A 17,096-nucleotide genomic window follows, 5' to 3' on the forward strand; every position below is an offset into this window, starting at 1 on the left:
GAAGAGCGTTTCCTAGTGAAGAATGGAAATAAAATTCCCTGGTTTCGTCCCTACCTCAGCCTTGAACCCTGTTTCCCCACGTAGCTTATCTCAGATCTTGGTGATGCTGTCAATCATTCTCTCCCCTTCCAATGATGCCATTACCGGGGAAGAAAAGCACGCAGGCGAGGGACGAACGGGGTACCTGCTCCGTCAGGAACGAAGGCTTGTAGGCGCCGTCTGTGGACTTGTTCCCGGTGCCCCGCATGGACTTCATGTGCGAGACGGCCATGCGCAGGATGGTGAGCTTGTCTGGCTTCCGGGCCAGCGCGCTGCACGTGGGGACCATGTCAGAGAGCTCAGTGATGTACTGGGTCATCTTGTTCCGCCGCCTCCTTTCAATCTCACTGTGGTTCTCTCTTCCCGAAAGCACGAGATCAGGAGAGGGGGAAAGAGAAGGATCAGACTGATCAGTCTGACGGTGTAAAACAGCACGTACATCGTTAACGCCAAGTAACCAAAAGACTAGCTCGTAATGACTAATTCAGTGGCTTTGAACACATCTTGGGCAGAGCAGCTCCCCGACACGTTAGCAAGTTTCTTTCTCGGGGGGGTGGGGTGGGGACAGGCTGCTACAGATGCCTCAGACTCACCTCTAAATATGTACTCAAAGCTTTCCACTGCTCCCAGGTACCTAAGTACTTTTTAAAAACCATAAAGAATGAAGACATTATCCTTCAGGCATCCAAAGTGAACTCAACATGCTTTCCATGTGCACCCACAGATCTGTACATGTTACGTGTGCGCACGCACGCACACACACACACACGCGCGCGTGCGCACACACACTGAATGTAGTTACCATCTGCTTCAATACGTGGTTTACTTTGACCCCCAGTGAGAAACATGTCTAGCCTTGCCATTCTTGGTGTCACTGAACAGACAGCCACGCCACAGACCTACGTCACATCAAGTTGTGAACGCGCCTTTGCACTATGTGCAGCACATTTTCTGCAGCTTAGTAACAGAACAGGTGCACCCCGCTCACTAAACAACAGAGAGCCAATTAAAAAGCCCAGCACTGCCAGGAATTCTGAGAGCAACCCTCGCTGACGTGTTAAGATGCTAAACTAGCAAAAGGGATGATAGAATGTTTCTGTCTCGAGATTATCACCTCTAGGCTTGAAAGGGAGTAACAGCCAACCCAGTTCAACGACACTGAGACAAAGCTGTCACCTTGGATAAAAGAACTGTCTGAAGGGTACATCACACGTCCGTTGTAGGATTTAGGGTTTCACAGGTGCTCAAAGTATGAGGGCGACACTAAGAGCAAGAAAGGAGGCACCCCAGGCAAGGCTACCTCGCACACTGCATGTATCCATGGGGCTTCGCACCCCACCCTCCCAGGCTGGGAGCAGACGCCAGGCAGGCCTGATTACAGGCAGGTGTCACGTGAACACGCAAACAAACCAAGGGGGGCGAGCTAAGCCGGGCGGCCTGGTGAGCACCTTCCATACAAAAAGCACTGAGCCGGGTGCACAAGGGGGAGGGGACGAAGGAACCAGGGAATGTCCCGCTCCTATCCTAAAGCAGCTAAGTACCAGTTAGGATGGTAAAACATCACCTTGCATAGTAGAAATGAAGGCAGAATGTGATTAAATGCTCCCAGAGGCACATGGAAAGTAAAGACCCCAGGAGAAAATAAGAGAGGAGAGGGGGAGGTGCTCCTGGAAGGGGTGGGGGAGGAGCTGGGAGGGAGCTGGCCCTGATCCGGCAGCAGGTAAAGGGGGCGTATTTTGGCGGGAGAATCAGCAGGATCAAAGAAAGGGCTGGAATTGGGATGCAGCCTCTGTGGGCAGGAGCAGACAGGCCTGGGTGCAGGGGCGGTCCTGCGTGAGAAGCCGGGCTGGTAACAGGGCCTGGGTCTCCCACACCCCTCAGCTGGCTGCTGGGGAGACGTTCGGAGGTGGGTGAGTCCTGCGGGGAGGCAGGAGGAAAGGGCAGCTGAGGCCAGCAAGGGGACTCCTGGGGCAAGGTCTCCCCTCCTGCCCACAGCGAGGACCCTTGGCAGCGGACTAGGGAGCACAGGAAACAGCCAGAGGCAGTCCAAGCACCCCTGCTGCACGGGGCAAGGGAGGATGCCCACTGTTCAGGAGAAACGGCTCTCGGCTCTCAGGTTCCTGGGCGGGGGCTCGTATGCGGTGGAGAGAGAAAAGACAGCCAAGCAGAAGGGGTCCATCACAGAGACGGGGTGAGTGGGGAGAAGGGGGCATTTGGTCACGGGACTCCTGTGTGCCCCAGTCTTCATCACCGTCACCCACTTGTGCCCTCTGCACACACCTGTCACAGGCGACCTGGAGTCGCTGGCCCACTGTGCACTGTGCATCGGGAGGGCCAGGGTGAGCTTGCTCGGGGTCGTGCTCTCCACCCTGCCAGCCCGCACCTCGTCGAGGCAGACAGGAGCGGAGATGGTGTGCAGAGAACGCTGCCTGGGACTGCTGAAGGGTGTGTTGGACAGAAACTCTGGCCATGCAGGAACAGTACATTACGATGCGGAATGCACATCCCTCCCGGGGGGCCCTGGACATGCTTCCCCGTATCTCCTGCTCAGAGACACTCCCGAACCCTAACTTGCTCCTACGGCTTGCCGTCTAAGTTCCACCTCCTCAGCTTGATTTTTAGGACCCCCGCCTGCACCCCAAGTCAGGGCCCACCCACTTTTCCGCCCTGTGTTCCAGCAGGCGCTCAGCTCCTTCACTCGCCTCACAGCACAGGAACGCGCTGCCTTCAGGGCAGCCCACGGAGACGTGTTTCTTCCCCTCACACTCAGCCTGCGTCGGATCTTTTCTAAATACCTCCCGGTTCTCTTCTGCCTTCTCCTGGCCCACGCCCACCGGCTGGCACCACCTCTTACCCCCTCACCTCGGTGCCACCAGCCTCCGCAGTCTGGTCACCTCTCTCATCTCATCGCCCTCAGTTCGGTCGGCGTGCTGTGACTGGGCGGATATTTCCAAAGACGCAAACCCAGATCTTCCCTTTCCAGCCGTTCAGTGATGCCCCAAACCCACAGGGCCAAGTCCAAGCCCCCTAGTTACCACAGCAACTGCGCCAAGACTGGACCAGGGCACGCCTGCTTCTGATCCTATTTCCAAAAGGGCCACAGACCACCTCGCTTTGTAAACGTCTGGGGGAAGAGTCTTTGTGAAGTTCTTACTTCACAAAGTTCTTATGTGGATCTAAAGCAATTTCATCACGGCACTGGATAAACCCAACTCATGAGATCAGGTGCTTGACGGAGACACGAGGGCAACTGTTTAAAAGTGACTGTATTGACTGACCAGTGCAGAAAATGCTCCAATCATTTCACAAAATAAGACTGAGTTACCAACAGAAGGTCAAAATGACAAAGAGCTGCCAGTTACCTAGCAACAGGATAAATGAGTGTAGCTACTGAATCTATTAAAATATGTATATGTCTATTCATATACATGTATGTATATATAGTTCCATTTTGAAAGATCATGGAGGCAAGAACCAGGAAAAACACCCTCTTGGGAAAACAGAAGGAAGTGTCCCCAGGACCCAGGCCACCTCCTCCACAGGGTGTGGGCCGACGCGGGGTCTGCTTGGAGGAGCTGCAGGGGCAGCCTGTGACTTTGGCATCTGAGTTTCGTGTGCCCCACGCGCAGCATCAATAAAGCAATGAGCCCCTCTGTACGTGGGCACAGGGGCAAGGGCTCTGCAGCAGTGACAGCTGAGGACGCAGGCACAGCCGTCGGCTGTAACACCTCTGCTGGGACAAGAGGGTCCCCAGCCTGGCCCAGGAACACGGTTGCAGAAACTAAGGGCAAGAAAGAGGAACTCGGCTCCCGAGGCTGACCTCCTAAGGGTAATCGGAGCAGTGAGATACACGTCCATCCTGATTAAATACAAAATAGGGGTGCTTTGGAAATCTCAATAAAGATCTTCCTTCAACTCTGTGGATGGCAGCTGAGTCTCCCGTCTCTGGTGGGAAGGGAACGACAGACCTGCACAGGCAGACGGACAGGACAGCTCCACGCCGGGGCCAGGTCTCCCGGTCACCACAGACCCGAGACACCTGGGGCACCTCAGGGTCTGAGTGCTGGGGGCGGGCAGGCAGGACAGATGCTGACAGACCAGCAAAGGCAACAGAGAGTGGGCAGGCAAGGACACAGTCCCTGTGCACAGCAAGCCCCCTACATACAAACCTTCAAGTTTCGAACTTTCAAAGATGCGAACGTGCATCTGATCCCAGCAAGGAACCAGAACCTGTGCCATCAGCGTCAGGCGTGAGTGACATCGCAGCTCGCCCTCCGTCTCCTGTTGCTGATGATCCTTCAGCTCTACCATCTCCCACCTCCTCTCCCTCGTCCAGTCAGTAACTCTTCTTGCCTGTTCACTCGATGCCAGCCCCTGGATGCCAGCTGTTGTACTGTGCTACTGCACTTTTCAAGGTACTGTATTGTAATAGTCAAAATGTTTTCTTTATTTTTTGTGTTTGTCTTTTATGTATTATTTGTGTGATAAGTATTATAAACCTATTCCAGTACAGTACTAGAGAGCCAACTGTGTTAGCTGGGGACCTAGGCTAACTCTGCTGGACTTACGAACAAACAGGACTTAAAACAAAAGTCCCGAGAAATCTTCAGGAACCCGAGGGCCCCCAGACCCTGCATGCCCCTTAGGCAGGCCTGGCTGAGAGGAGCGTGTGGTAAACCTAAGTCCTCCAGCTGCCTCTCTTTGTTCTTGTCACCAACTGTGAGCCCTGGGGGTGGCAGACAGCCTGACACCATCAGGGACACGACCAGCTCCCTCTCGGCCTGGTCACCCACACAGCCAGGTCCCAAACCTGAGAAGTCAGTGCTGACACCCACCCCCCGCCATTGCCAGCTTAGTAGCTCCACGGGTGACAGGACTGTTGGTACAGCAGCCCTGCTCCAGGTGGGACCAGGGCCACGTTCCTCTATGACACCTCAGCTTCCACCACCACCTCCTGACACACACGCTGCTCTCCAGGCCACCACGGTCTCAATAACAGACCAGCAGGAAACAAGCAAAACGCCTCTTCTGTCCACTTGGATACACACGGCCAAGCAGCAGTAAAGGTCTGATTCGGTAAAGGTCTTCAGCACTTCTCATGCAAAAGAAGCATCCATCCCCTCCAGCCAGGGGGGAGTCAGACTGTGGGAGGAGACCCTTTGCAGAGGTGCAGACCATCTGTCCTTCAGGACTGGGATGGGGAACCATCCTGACCAAGGGGGTAGGATTTTGGGGGGGGGGGTTCCACATGAATCCTTGCCGGCTGGCAGCAGCCTCAGGCTCAGACTGGCCCTGGTTCCTCCTCCCTGACACCAGGAGGGAGACTGTATCTTGCAAGCTTTCAGGGAACACCCTTCCTGTCCTGGCCAGCCCTTCCTGGGTGGTAGGGCACGGCACCGTGAGAGCCGTGAAGGCCCGAGGAGGGCATTTTGGGCAGCCCCACAGTGACGCTGGTCACAGGCCCTGCGGAGGGGACCCACAGAGGCATATCCAGCGAGGCAGTTTCCCTGGGTTCCAAGGCTTCTGCAGAAGGAGCAAAAGATATTTCCTCCTTGGGACGGAGGCAGGAACCCCGCCCCCAGGAGCCATCCACAGCATGGTTTTCTGCAAAGCAGCTACAAGATACCCCGGTGTTTAGGCTGAAGATAAGGCTCACACAAAACACAGGGAGACGGAGTCTGAGAAAGCCCAGGTCCTGCAAAGAGGAGGCCCAGGCCCAGTTTCTGATCACCCCCATTCCAGTGGGACCACTTCCCCAACAGCCTCCCAAGGCCTCCCTGGTCACTGCACTGGTCCTCAGGACCGCCCTTTGTGGAAGAGGACCCTGAGCTCAGAGAGGTACTGACGTCCCGGGACTTGAACTAGGCTCCTCAGGAGAGCGCTCACTGGTCCCAGCGTCAGAGCTGGAACAGCCGGGGAGACTGACAGGCAGAGATACCTAAGGCTCTATGGGGAAGAAAAGGCCTGGCAGCTTCTAGAGAGATACAGCTCAGGACTGCTTACGACTCCAGAAACGATTTCCTCCCCTTCTCTACAAAGTCTGGGGTTATCCAGGTACTGTCATCGCAAATCTAGGTTAGTCTCTGCAGGAGAAAAGCAGGAGGAGCTGGGGTTGCTGAGTAAGGAAAGAAGGGTATCAAAACTGAAGTCAGTGGCATGAGATCCCAACATCTACGAAGGGGTGACTGGTCCAGATGGGCCTGAGGGCAGAGGGCTGGCTCCACCTGAAACAGAGTTCATTCCAAAGCGTTCCAACTCCAATCCTAACCCCAACCCACTGAAACGACGAGAAGGTCTCAAGCTAAACCCCCTAGTAATTTGGTTGCTCGTGGGCTACACCATGCCAGGTTCTACCCAACTTCTCTGCCAGACTTTACTGGTTCATAAGAACTAAGGCTGTCGAAGCTACTACGGAGAACAATATGGAGGTTCCTTAAAAAACTAAAAATAGAGCTACCGCATAACCCAGCCATCCCACACCTGGACATATACCCAGAGAAAACCATAATTCGAAAGGATGCATGCACCCCAATGTTCACTGTGGCACTATTAGGACATGGAAACAACCTAAATGTCCATCGACAGAGGAATGGATAAAGAAGATGTGCTACCTATATACAATGGAATATTACTCAGCCATAAAAAAGAATGACATAATGCCATCTGCAGCAACATGGATGGACTAGAGATTGTCATACTGAGTGAAATAAGTCAGAAAGAGAAAAACAAATATCGTATAATATTGCTTATAAGTGGAATCTAGAAAAAAGGTACAGATGAACTTATCTGCAAAGCAGAAATAGAGACACAGAAGTAGAGAACAAACTATGGACACCAAGGGGGAAAGAGGGGGTGGGACAAATTGGGAGATTGGGATTGACATATACACACTACTATGTATAAAATAGATAACTAATGAGAACCTGTTGTATAGCACAGGGAACTCTACTCAATGCTCTGTGATGACCTAAATGGGAAGGAAATCTAAAAAGGCGTGGATATATGTATACATGTGACTGATTCACTTTGCTGTACAGCAGAAACTAATACAACATTGTAAAGCAACTACACTCCAACTAAAAAAAAAAGAAAGAAAGAAAGAAAAGAAAATCACAGTCCAGAGAAAAAAGAACTAAGGCTGTTGAGGCAAGGAGAACGTTTGGGAAGGTTGGCAGTGCTCACCTTGGGTGTCTACTCGGCAGTGTCAGAAGGCTCAGCTGAATCTCTCCCTGCTCTAAACGGAGTCCACATGGCCAATCCAGGGTGTCCCGCACAAGGTTACTGATAAGATGAAGTCCAACAAAGAAGGGCAATCCAGGCTTCCCTGGTGGTGCAGTGGTTAAGAATCCGCCTGCCAATGCGGGGGACATGGGTTCGAGCCCTGGTCCGGGAAGATCCCACATGCCACGGAGAAACAAAGACCCTAAGCCACAACTACTGAGCCTGTGCTCTAGAGCCCATGTGCCGCATCTACTGAAGCCCCTGCGCTCTAGAGGCCGTGCCCCGCAACAAGAGAAGCCACCGCGATCAGGGGCCTCTGCACTGCAACGAAGAGTAGCCCCCGCTCGCTGCAACCAGAGAAAGCCCGTGCGCAGCAACGAAGACCCAATACAGCCAAAAATGATAAATAAATAAAAATAAAGTCGAAAAAAAAAAAAAGGCAATCCTTGCTCCTTCCCAGCTGCCCTCTCTGCATCAGAAGTACTTTGAGCATCTTCCCACCTCGAAACAAAATGCTCAGCTCTCTCAGCTAAGATGCACAGACTGAGAATTCTGGGAAATGACCATCTTCCTTTTTCTGCCGGGAAAGATCTCTGCAGGACAAGCCCACATTGCATAGTTTTCCCTTATCAACGGGGTTTTGATATCAGAGCTCTAAATAAAACAGGGTGGTAAATTCAGAGGGAAAGATTAAACTAAAACATCATCACAACTCACAGAGCCAGGAAAAAAAATGCCCACAAGCGTAAATACTGCACAAAACCAAGAGGAAAATATCAAAATGGGTGTGATGAAAAAGGAAAAGTCAATTCTGTGGAAACTTTCCTAGCGTGGGTAGCTTTACTTTTAGATAATGTTAGAGGTTCACTGGCGAAACCCTACAAAAAAATATAAGGACTCCTTCTGGACTGCTGCAATTGGGTGCCACTGTGTCCCCAGGAACAGTTGAGAGTCACACAGATGATGGATGGAACCTCAGGTCAATTAGAGCCGGTCCTCGAAGGGTGAAGAGTAAAGGAAGGGTGGAAGAGAGACTAATAAAACTCATCAACAAGGTCTTTTAGTTCCAGGTTTGTAGATGGTCCCATGCACTATAGTAGAATTCACAGTAACAGATGTGAGAACTCCCTGTGAGATCTCCTGGGTCTTCTGAGAAAGGGTGCAGAATGAGTGTGAACATGGCAAAAATCAGGTTGATAGCACATAGCGACAAAAATTAAAGGTTTGGGAGTGAACACTTGGTTGTTCCTAAGATATAAACCCAACATTTAAAAAGATCTCTATTTTTCATGTTTCCACTCTTCTGTTTTAATGAACATTACACACATACACATACACATGTATGTACATATATGTAAGTCACACGGAGAGCATGGTGTGTAAAGTTGACTCTCTTGATGACAGCTCTGGGATGCCAGCTGTCCTGTGTATGAAACAGTATTCAAGACGCCACTGAGGGACTTCCCTGGCGATCCAGTGGTTAAGACTCCACACTAACAATGCAGGGGGCGTGGGTTCGATCCCTGGTCAGGGAACTAAGATCTTGCATGCCGCTCAGCGCAGCCAAGATGAAAAAAACAAAGCAACAACAACAAAAAAGAATTAAAAAAAAAAAAAAAAAAACCAATATGCTAAGAACTCTAATTCTAAAGTAGAAAACATGAAATAATAGATAATGTAAGCATAGAGAAGGAAATTCTAAGAAAGACTCAAAAATAAATGCTGGATCAAAAACTCTGCCAACAGAAATGAAGAATGCCTTTGATGGGCTCATCAGCAGAGTGGACCGCTCAGCATGATGCAAGAGTCCTGGCCTCTCCTCGAGTGTAGGGATGCAGGATCTGCTGGGCAGGATTTGCGAGCGCCTCCCAAGAGAGACCAGGGCTGTCCGCGAGGGGACGGGGTCAGGGAGGGGCTCACGCTGGTCTCCCCGAAGGCAGGTCCAGCCCCACTCACCCCCGCCCGGGAGGTTCGTCTTCAGAGAAACACTTTCTGGTGTATAATCAGTTTTCCTGGAGATGGAGAGCTCACCCCCAACCGATGACAGGAGGATGACTTGGTAACTGGAATTCCCAGAGGCATGAGGTGGAGCCCAGCCTGGGAAGAAAGGCCGGCTCCGAACGCCCACTCCCCTGACGCTCCCACATACCTGTCTCGACCACCCTCCAGGCTCCTTGTCACCGTCCCCATCAGCCGCCCACGCGACAGCGGGGACCTGCGCCAGCCCGCCCGGCTGTACCACCTTCCGCGTCCCCCTTCCTCTCCAGCAGCCATCCCCCTACCCCTGAGCCTCGGCCAACCTGTCCCAGAGCTGCGACTCCCCACTTTGTGAACACACCCGCTGCTTCTCCAGCTCCCTCAGATTCCCACAAAAGCAGAAGGTTCTTCGTTCATCTGCAGTGGGCAGAGGCTTACAGTTGTGCCTGAGAGGGAAATCTGGGATGCCCCAGGTTGAATTCCAACGAGGCTAATGGAGGAAACGGAGGTAAAAACGTTAGACCCCGACTGAAATTGCAGACCACGAACGTGGGGTGACACGAGCTGTATTCAAGTCTACTCCCCTCCATGTTCTCCCAGGTCATCAACCCTCGCTTCTCTCTGCTCCTGGCCTTGCTTCCCTCTGCAGCTGGACCTGTAGCTTGACCTCTTCAACGGCCCTCTCATCAACATCAACCACCTTGCTGACCCCGCCCCACTGCTGGACCCCCCCACCCCCCCGCCGGGGCCTGAGTGCACAGGCCGTCTGCATTCCCCGGTATCCAACCAGCTGGGCGCTGCTGGGGGAAAACCGCACGCTAACGCAGTGTGCTAGGGTGTGGGGTCTACAGTTCGTACATCTCTTCCACCCAGGCATCCCAAACTTCTCTCTCAGGCGCACCATTAAGCCTCTGCCCCTGACAGCACACGGCCTCTGCTTAACCAGAGAGGAGGAACCATCAGAATGAACCCCTCAACTCTCCAGACACCCAGCAGCATCACACTCAGCTACACTTGCAGCTCCTCCTCTCTGCGGCCAAGGATGGGTGGTCCTCCCGCTGGGCTTGGATCTATCCCTCCCCTTCCCCACTCCCTTGACCCATCTCTCCCCAACCCCACTCCAGAACCTTCCAAATCCCCGGTTATACTCACTCTTCCCCCTCCCCGTGGACATGTGCTCATGGTCTCTTCCCATCCTTGAGAGCGGTCTCCCTCCCCAAGCCCCAAATACCCTCTTCCTTTTTTATCCACATCCAAGCCGCTCAACGAGCTGTCTCCCCCAGGCTTCAATTCTGCATCCCCCAGTACAATCCTCAGCCCCTGCAGACTGGCTTCCGCCCACCAGGTTGCCCGTGACTTTGTGCGGGAGGTGGGAAGCATCCGGGGTCAGCAGAGCCCTGTCCTGCGTGCCACAGCCCCCAGAGCGGCATGAACCGGTGTGGGAAGGAGGGCTGAGGCCTGGGGATGGTGCAGCAGGCTGCAGGGCATTTCTGGCCCTGGAACACATGTGTGCGCATGTGCACGTGCATATGTGTGTACCTGTGTGCAGCGGCTGGGTACACACACGCACATGTGCACGCGTGTGCATGTGTGTGGTTAGGTGGCTGTGGGCAGCTTCATGGCTACTACCTTGTTCTTCCTGAGACCTGCTGTGATCAGGCAGGAACCAAACCCAATTGATTTACATCCTATGTGGCTGTGACCGCATTTCCCATATCCGAAATTGAGACACGACGTCTGACGATAGGTCGGACATTTGAGTTGGGACCACCCTTGAGAAGCCCTGGGAAAGCTGGCTGCACACACACAGCAGGGGGACAGAAATCACAGCCTAGCACCCTGGCCCGATTCTGAGACAGCAAATTCTGCTGGTGAGATGCCCGCATCTCAAGCCACCCTCTCTTGCAGGGCCTCGCCCAAGGGCTCCCTAGGCTGACTGTAAGCACAGGAGCAGGAAACAGAAGTGGCCCCGAGGCACGCCATGCCCACCACTGGCAGGAGACGGCCTGGAGCAGTCTCTCCGACCCTCTCCTGGACGGCTGCCAGAACAGCTGGCAAAGCGGAGGGCAGCGTAGCCTCAGTCGCCTCCCCAGCTGGGAGCAGCTCAGATGCCCCCACCGGCTGACAGGTCCATCAACTCTCCGACGGTCACACACTGAAGTGGGCCCAGGCTTCCGTGGGTACCAGTGTATGTTGGAAACATGTCCCATCTTTCCCTCTCATTTTCCATGTGCAGGGGAAAGGATACGGTTCCCAGAAGCCTAGGTTTGAACCCTGACTATGTACAACCTGACTCACTGGCGGGCTTACAAGACAGTTTCACAGAGTCTAGGGTTTCTGTTTCTTCCTGATGGGACCTCAAACAATGAGCTCTCTGTGTCCCTGCACTGTTATTTCATCACTGACACTGATCTTCCATGTCAAACAAACGTCACTCCTCGTCTCTCTTCCTCCCTCTGTTCTGAGACCCAGGAACCATCATTTCCTGAGGTCAACAAGCGATGGAATGTTATCTCAAGGGGAATTCTGATCCAGAGAAATCATAGGTCATTGTTTCCTTGTAAAGGGAGGCTGTGTAAGGCGAGCGCAAACTAGGCTGGGGAGATGTGTGCCCTTATTTCCGAGGCTAGCTCTCTTTTCGAGAACAAAGCACTCCCTGCTATTAAAACTTATCCTAAGAAATGAGTGGACATCCAAGCTGGGGTTCTGTCTGTACCAAGGGAAAACTAATACACACTTTTGTTGTTGAAACTTGTGTCTTGATTTGATTAGAAACTCCGGGGTCATTCGAGGTCAAAGTGTGCTCCACCTTCTCTGTCCTTCTCACCCAAGAGGAGCGGGGAGGATGGAAGGCAAAGTTCCCCGGGGAGGAAAGCGTCTCAAGTGTCAAGACTTTCTCTGGGCTTGGAGACGCCAGGAAGCCCAGGAATAGGAACGAGACGCATGTTCCTCTTGGATTTGGGGAAGGGGTGCTCAATCCACACCCACAACACGGGTAAAAGGTACCCAACCAAAAGTAACTGCCATGGGGATGAGCAAACTGGGGGAGGCCATGGGTCCAGGGCTCAATACGGACATCATTCTGCTAAAAACTTTTATAAAATAACCGAGGTCGTCAATCCAAACTGTGGACTGTGCATACCGGAGAAAGGTACCCGTAACCTGGGGTACGTTTTCAAATGCGTCAACCACCAAGAATTAGGAGTGCTTTGATGGGGCAGCGGGGGAGGAATGTCAAGGCAGGCCCTTCCATAAGTAAACTGAGTACAGACGGGCATTTTGCTAAGACTGATGGAATGATCTTTGCCCTTTTCTCCACGTTGCCAAACTTCCTCCCATAACTTAAACAAAATAATAAAGAAAAAAAAAGCCATGGGGCTGGGCCCGCCTTGTCCTTCACATATGTGGTACATCTACCACCACCGGCTCCCACGGGCCAGTATCCTTCTGTGAGGCAGTCTGTTCTCAGGACAGCCCCACAGAGCCAAGTTAGAGATGCTGTCACGTGGCCAGTGAGTAATACAGTTCTTAGGAACTTAAGGTCCAGTTTTATATCCTGCATCCAGAACAGGGCCACCCAGGTTTCTTATATTTCTCCTTATTTTCCACGGTAGAAAAAGAGGCTTTATCTTGATTGTTTTTCTAAACTTGAGCTCTAGGTCTGTCTTTTAAAAAAGAATCCATTGAAACTGGCAGTCAGTATTTAATTCAAAAAGCCAAAAGAGTTAATAATTTGTTCCTTAACTTTTGATCATCCAGGCTGGGGCTGGCAGGTTTGCTAATAGTTACCTGTCCCTGGGCCAAATACTGGCACAGAATGAGGCAATGGCTTTCTTTCAATGACGAAAGACATTTAAACCCCTGTTGGTCCCAATGAGGTGATAAATGGTCTTGGCTTCTTTAAATCTAGGGAACATAAAGTAAACTCACCTTGAAAATTTGCTGGGACCTTCTCCATCTTCATCATCAAAGTCCATTCTGAAAAGCCAAGATCACGAGTGAGCATTCATTATACGTAGGACATTTAACTGGACACATGAGCTGGTGGCACACAGGGGGTTTTATTTGGTCAGATTGCTCTCCAACAATCCCAACACTTGGCAGTGCAAAAATCAGTATCTCTACACAGTCATTGTACAGGTTCGAGACGAGAAAGGGCAGAATGAAAGGTCTACAGTACCAGTGCCATTAATTATATGACTGGGGACTTCTGCGAAAGTGCTGGAATATCAACTCGAACCCTTCTAGAACCCTATACAGGCTGCCAGTGGGTTGCTCAGGCTGTGCTGGAAAAGTCGACACCCCTTATCTCCCACCACCTTTGGGGATACCTGCTCCCCTCCATATCATTTATTCCACAGGGAGACTTCCTTCTTTAACTTATTTTGTGGTATATTAACAGACTGAGAAAAGCCCAAGAGGGTTTCAAAAACAGCAAGTTTTAAGGGCAATGAAGGGATTATGAGGAAAACATATACTACTGGTTGTGCCATGTGAGGACTTGGCTGGTGTGGACGAGTCAACATGGAAAGGGCATTTAAGTCCATTATCCTATAAACTCCAGGTCCAAGTAAATGGGTGTGCGGGAGAAACAGTCGTTTGGGGCCCAAGCTACTCAAAGTGCCTGTCTGCTTACTGAAACTCACCCAATAAATACTCAAGATTCCCACTTCACTGGGCCTCTCCAAATACACATAACACAAAAAGTTTTGATATTTCTTTAACTGATATCCCAAACTCTCCTTCTCAAAAGACAAACAACAAAAAACTGTCCTCTCTAATGTCAGTTAATTTTACTCCTGAAGATGTCAGAGCAGAGCAGGTACTTATTTAAGGTGTACCCAGAATCTTCGGGAACAAAACAGAAATGGTACAGATGTCTTCGCGCTCCTGGACATTTGGGGGAAGTGGGATTCCTTGGGGGAAGAATGTCTCAGAGCCACTGCATCCCCCATCTTGTTCTCAGTGGAACTGAGGGACTAAGTGGGACACAGTTTCCGTGGACCCCAAGCAGAAGGGAGGCCAGCCTGCCTGGCAGCCAACAGCTTGCCACCAGAATGGCGGGTGTGCTCTAGGACCACAGCTGCATATGCCAGGGCTGCTGGCCTCACAGGGAACGTGATCTCCCCCTCAGCTCTCAGGGTGGGGGCCCCAGTGGGTAATGGGTGATGGGGGGAAGGCACAGGGCACCCAGGCCACCAGGAAATGGCCAGTTGCCTAGGAAGAGCCCCCACGGGACAAGCACATGGGAGAGGCCCCTAGTGAGATAAATCGTACTCTCTAGGCTTTGGGGTTACTTGGGGGACCTAGAGACTGTGATGACATAGGGCAAAGGAACATTGTCTTCTTTAAAATGGTATCACATGTTTGTTTTTGTATTGTTTTATGTGCAGTGTGGCCAGAGTTCTAATCTGAGTTGAACTGATGGGATCCCCTGCCAATTTGGAATCCCTGATTTCCAGGCACCAGGGCTTGCATTGGCTGCTGGGAATAAAAGAACAAAAGAAGTTACATAACTGGGAGAGATGACAGCAATGTTAATAAAAATACTTCTGCACAAAGAGGAGGGAAGACGGGGAAGAAAAGTGATAAGAAAGGGAAAGTAGAGTTAAAACACCACTGGAAGAGACAGACATGCACCCCCTACAATGCAGACTGGGCAGCCGGGCACCAGACAGCAGCTGCAGAGTTGCCTATGTTGTGGGAAAACGGTGGCTGAACGCACGACTTTCTAAATGAAGCAGACTCATCAATATACTGCTTGGCTACTAAGCCATCACCTCACCTTTCCTGAAAAATTACGTCTGGGAGACAGCACCAAAAATCCTGCTCCCAGAGCCTCTGGGCCTTTGCAGAGCTACAGAACCACACTGCCACCCAGTGTTCATCATGGGTAAGAGCGACTTTGCTGCAGACATGAAGGTTACTTAACATCCCTGGGCTGGCAAAAACAGACTAGTGTTAAGAAAAAGAACTCGCACTTTCAAAATTCTAATGCATTTATGCAAGCATTTAGCAAAACCTCAAGTGGGTGTGAGATGTACAGTTATCTTTAAAATGCCTTTCAGGTCAAGTTGATATGAGTGTGATAATCTGGCTCCTGCATGATACAAGTCAGCCTTCCCTCCTCAGGCTGCACGATCTTTGGGGTATTTAGGGAGACCAACTGTCCTGGTTTTCCCAGAATGTGGGGATCTCTGGAGGTACTGGGCTTCAGTGCTAAAACTGGGGAAGTCCTGGGCCAACCAGGACGGTTGGTCACCAGAGTTTTCATTAAGGACAGCTTGTCTCTTCACCTGAACCTCATGCAGCAGACAGATGGGGAAGCAAGCCATACGGTAAACGGTCCCTGTCTGGATCAGGTCAGGCCAGTTGAACAGAGAGTGTTAAGAGAGGGGCGGCCAGGCTCTGGAGCCAGAGTTTTCTGAAGTCTACTGAAAACTTAGGAAGCAGGATTTGGCTATGAAAACTTAGGGACCACAAAACTGTGCCTTCCCACCTGTGTAAGCGTGTGATCACACGTGTGCTGCAATCACATCTAGGAATTTTGAAATGCATAATGTGGGCGTGAACTCAGGAGAGAAATCAGGACACAAACGACCGTTCAGATCCTCAGGGTAACTCACTTGACCCCAAAGCGGTCTCACTGCTCATCAGCCACACAGAAAAAAATTCAACTTCTGGGGACAGAAGGATCTTTCGGAGGAGTACTTGCCAAGACGCTGCCTTTGGGTCTTCTGTCACCAATTCAAATGCTCCACTTTAAATATGACTACAATAGCTATGTTTACTTCTGCTATAAAAACTCTGAGTAACTCATCCTGTGTGTCTTTTATGTGTCTCTATTATACTTAAGCATCTGGATAATAAGGGAGAGAAATCAAAACATGCCTTTTAAGTCCTATTGTATCATTTTAAAGAATTCGGTACAATAAGTGGATGATATAAGAGTCCTCAAAAGGTGGGCTGAGAATGCATTTTACCTCACTTTCCTGTTGCTGAGCGTGAATTCTAACCTCGATAAAAAGCCGTGAAAAGCGTTTCTGAGCTTGCAGCTAGTTAAGAGTGAGTGATGCGGATCTGCCTAACAGCGATTGCATAATAATAATAATGCATCATCAAATATGAGTCAGCAAATAATTCACTTATGCTCTTATGAGAGAAGATGAGACGCCGTGCCAACAAGGCTGGTTCTAGAGTGCAGCAAAGGAGCGACCCCAGGCCAGCGTGAAGCTGCTGCTGAAAAAAAAGAGAAGTGACACGGGTGCGAGCCAACACCCTTCCTTCAGGGCCTGGGCCAGCTGACTGGGGCTACAGCAACACTACTGCAGAAATTTGAACCAAGCAAAACATCTGCTTATGTAATACGTCTTTTACTCAACCACATTCCAGCAGCCATGGGGTTAGACTGCAGGGAGACGCTGGCCTACTGGCTGCACACAATTTGGAAATCGTTTCCCTCCAATGACGATATCTTAGAAGCCCAACATTTGACTCCAAGGCAGCGGGAAGGGGCTGGTACACCCAGTCCCCTCCAGCCTCACCCTCCCTCCCCACCAAGAGCTGACTCTGGGGATGGGCACAGCCTGTCTAATGACAGTCACTTCGCCTGTCACTTGAAAAGCACCAAGTGTGCCCTGTGGATGCCCCCCCATGCCGTCCCACCGCCTCACTGGGATCAGGGCGTTCTCTACAAAAACGCAATCCAGGTGACTTGCTTCTGGTCACTTCTGCCACACATGTGGAATCACTTCTCAAAGAATCTGAAACTTCTGAACCTTCACCTTTGTCCCAACTGCTAGCAGAGCACGCTACTTGCTAAGATGCTTACTGGGGGAGCCGTCAGGAGACAGGGAAAG

At 51.3% G+C, this 17,096-nt stretch overlaps 1 protein-coding gene across 1 annotated transcript in view; it reads right to left on the reverse strand.

Moving 5' to 3' along the window:
- The window catches only part of ARNT2 (aryl hydrocarbon receptor nuclear translocator 2), a 149,910-nt gene that overhangs the window by 117,787 nt on the left and 15,027 nt on the right, over positions 1 to 17,096 (reverse strand). The window contains exons 3-4 of the mRNA XM_007447062.1: positions 13,168 to 13,215; positions 185 to 398 (exon numbers count right to left, since the gene is read on the reverse strand). Of these exons, the coding sequence (XP_007447124.1) occupies positions 185 to 398; positions 13,168 to 13,215 (262 nt within the window). The remainder of the gene's footprint in view (positions 1 to 184; positions 399 to 13,167; positions 13,216 to 17,096) is intronic.

Source organism: Lipotes vexillifer, unplaced genomic scaffold (genome assembly GCF_000442215.2).
Source record: "Lipotes vexillifer unplaced genomic scaffold, Lipotes_vexillifer_v1.1 scaffold1339, whole genome shotgun sequence".
NCBI lineage: Eukaryota > Metazoa > Chordata > Mammalia > Artiodactyla > Lipotidae > Lipotes > Lipotes vexillifer.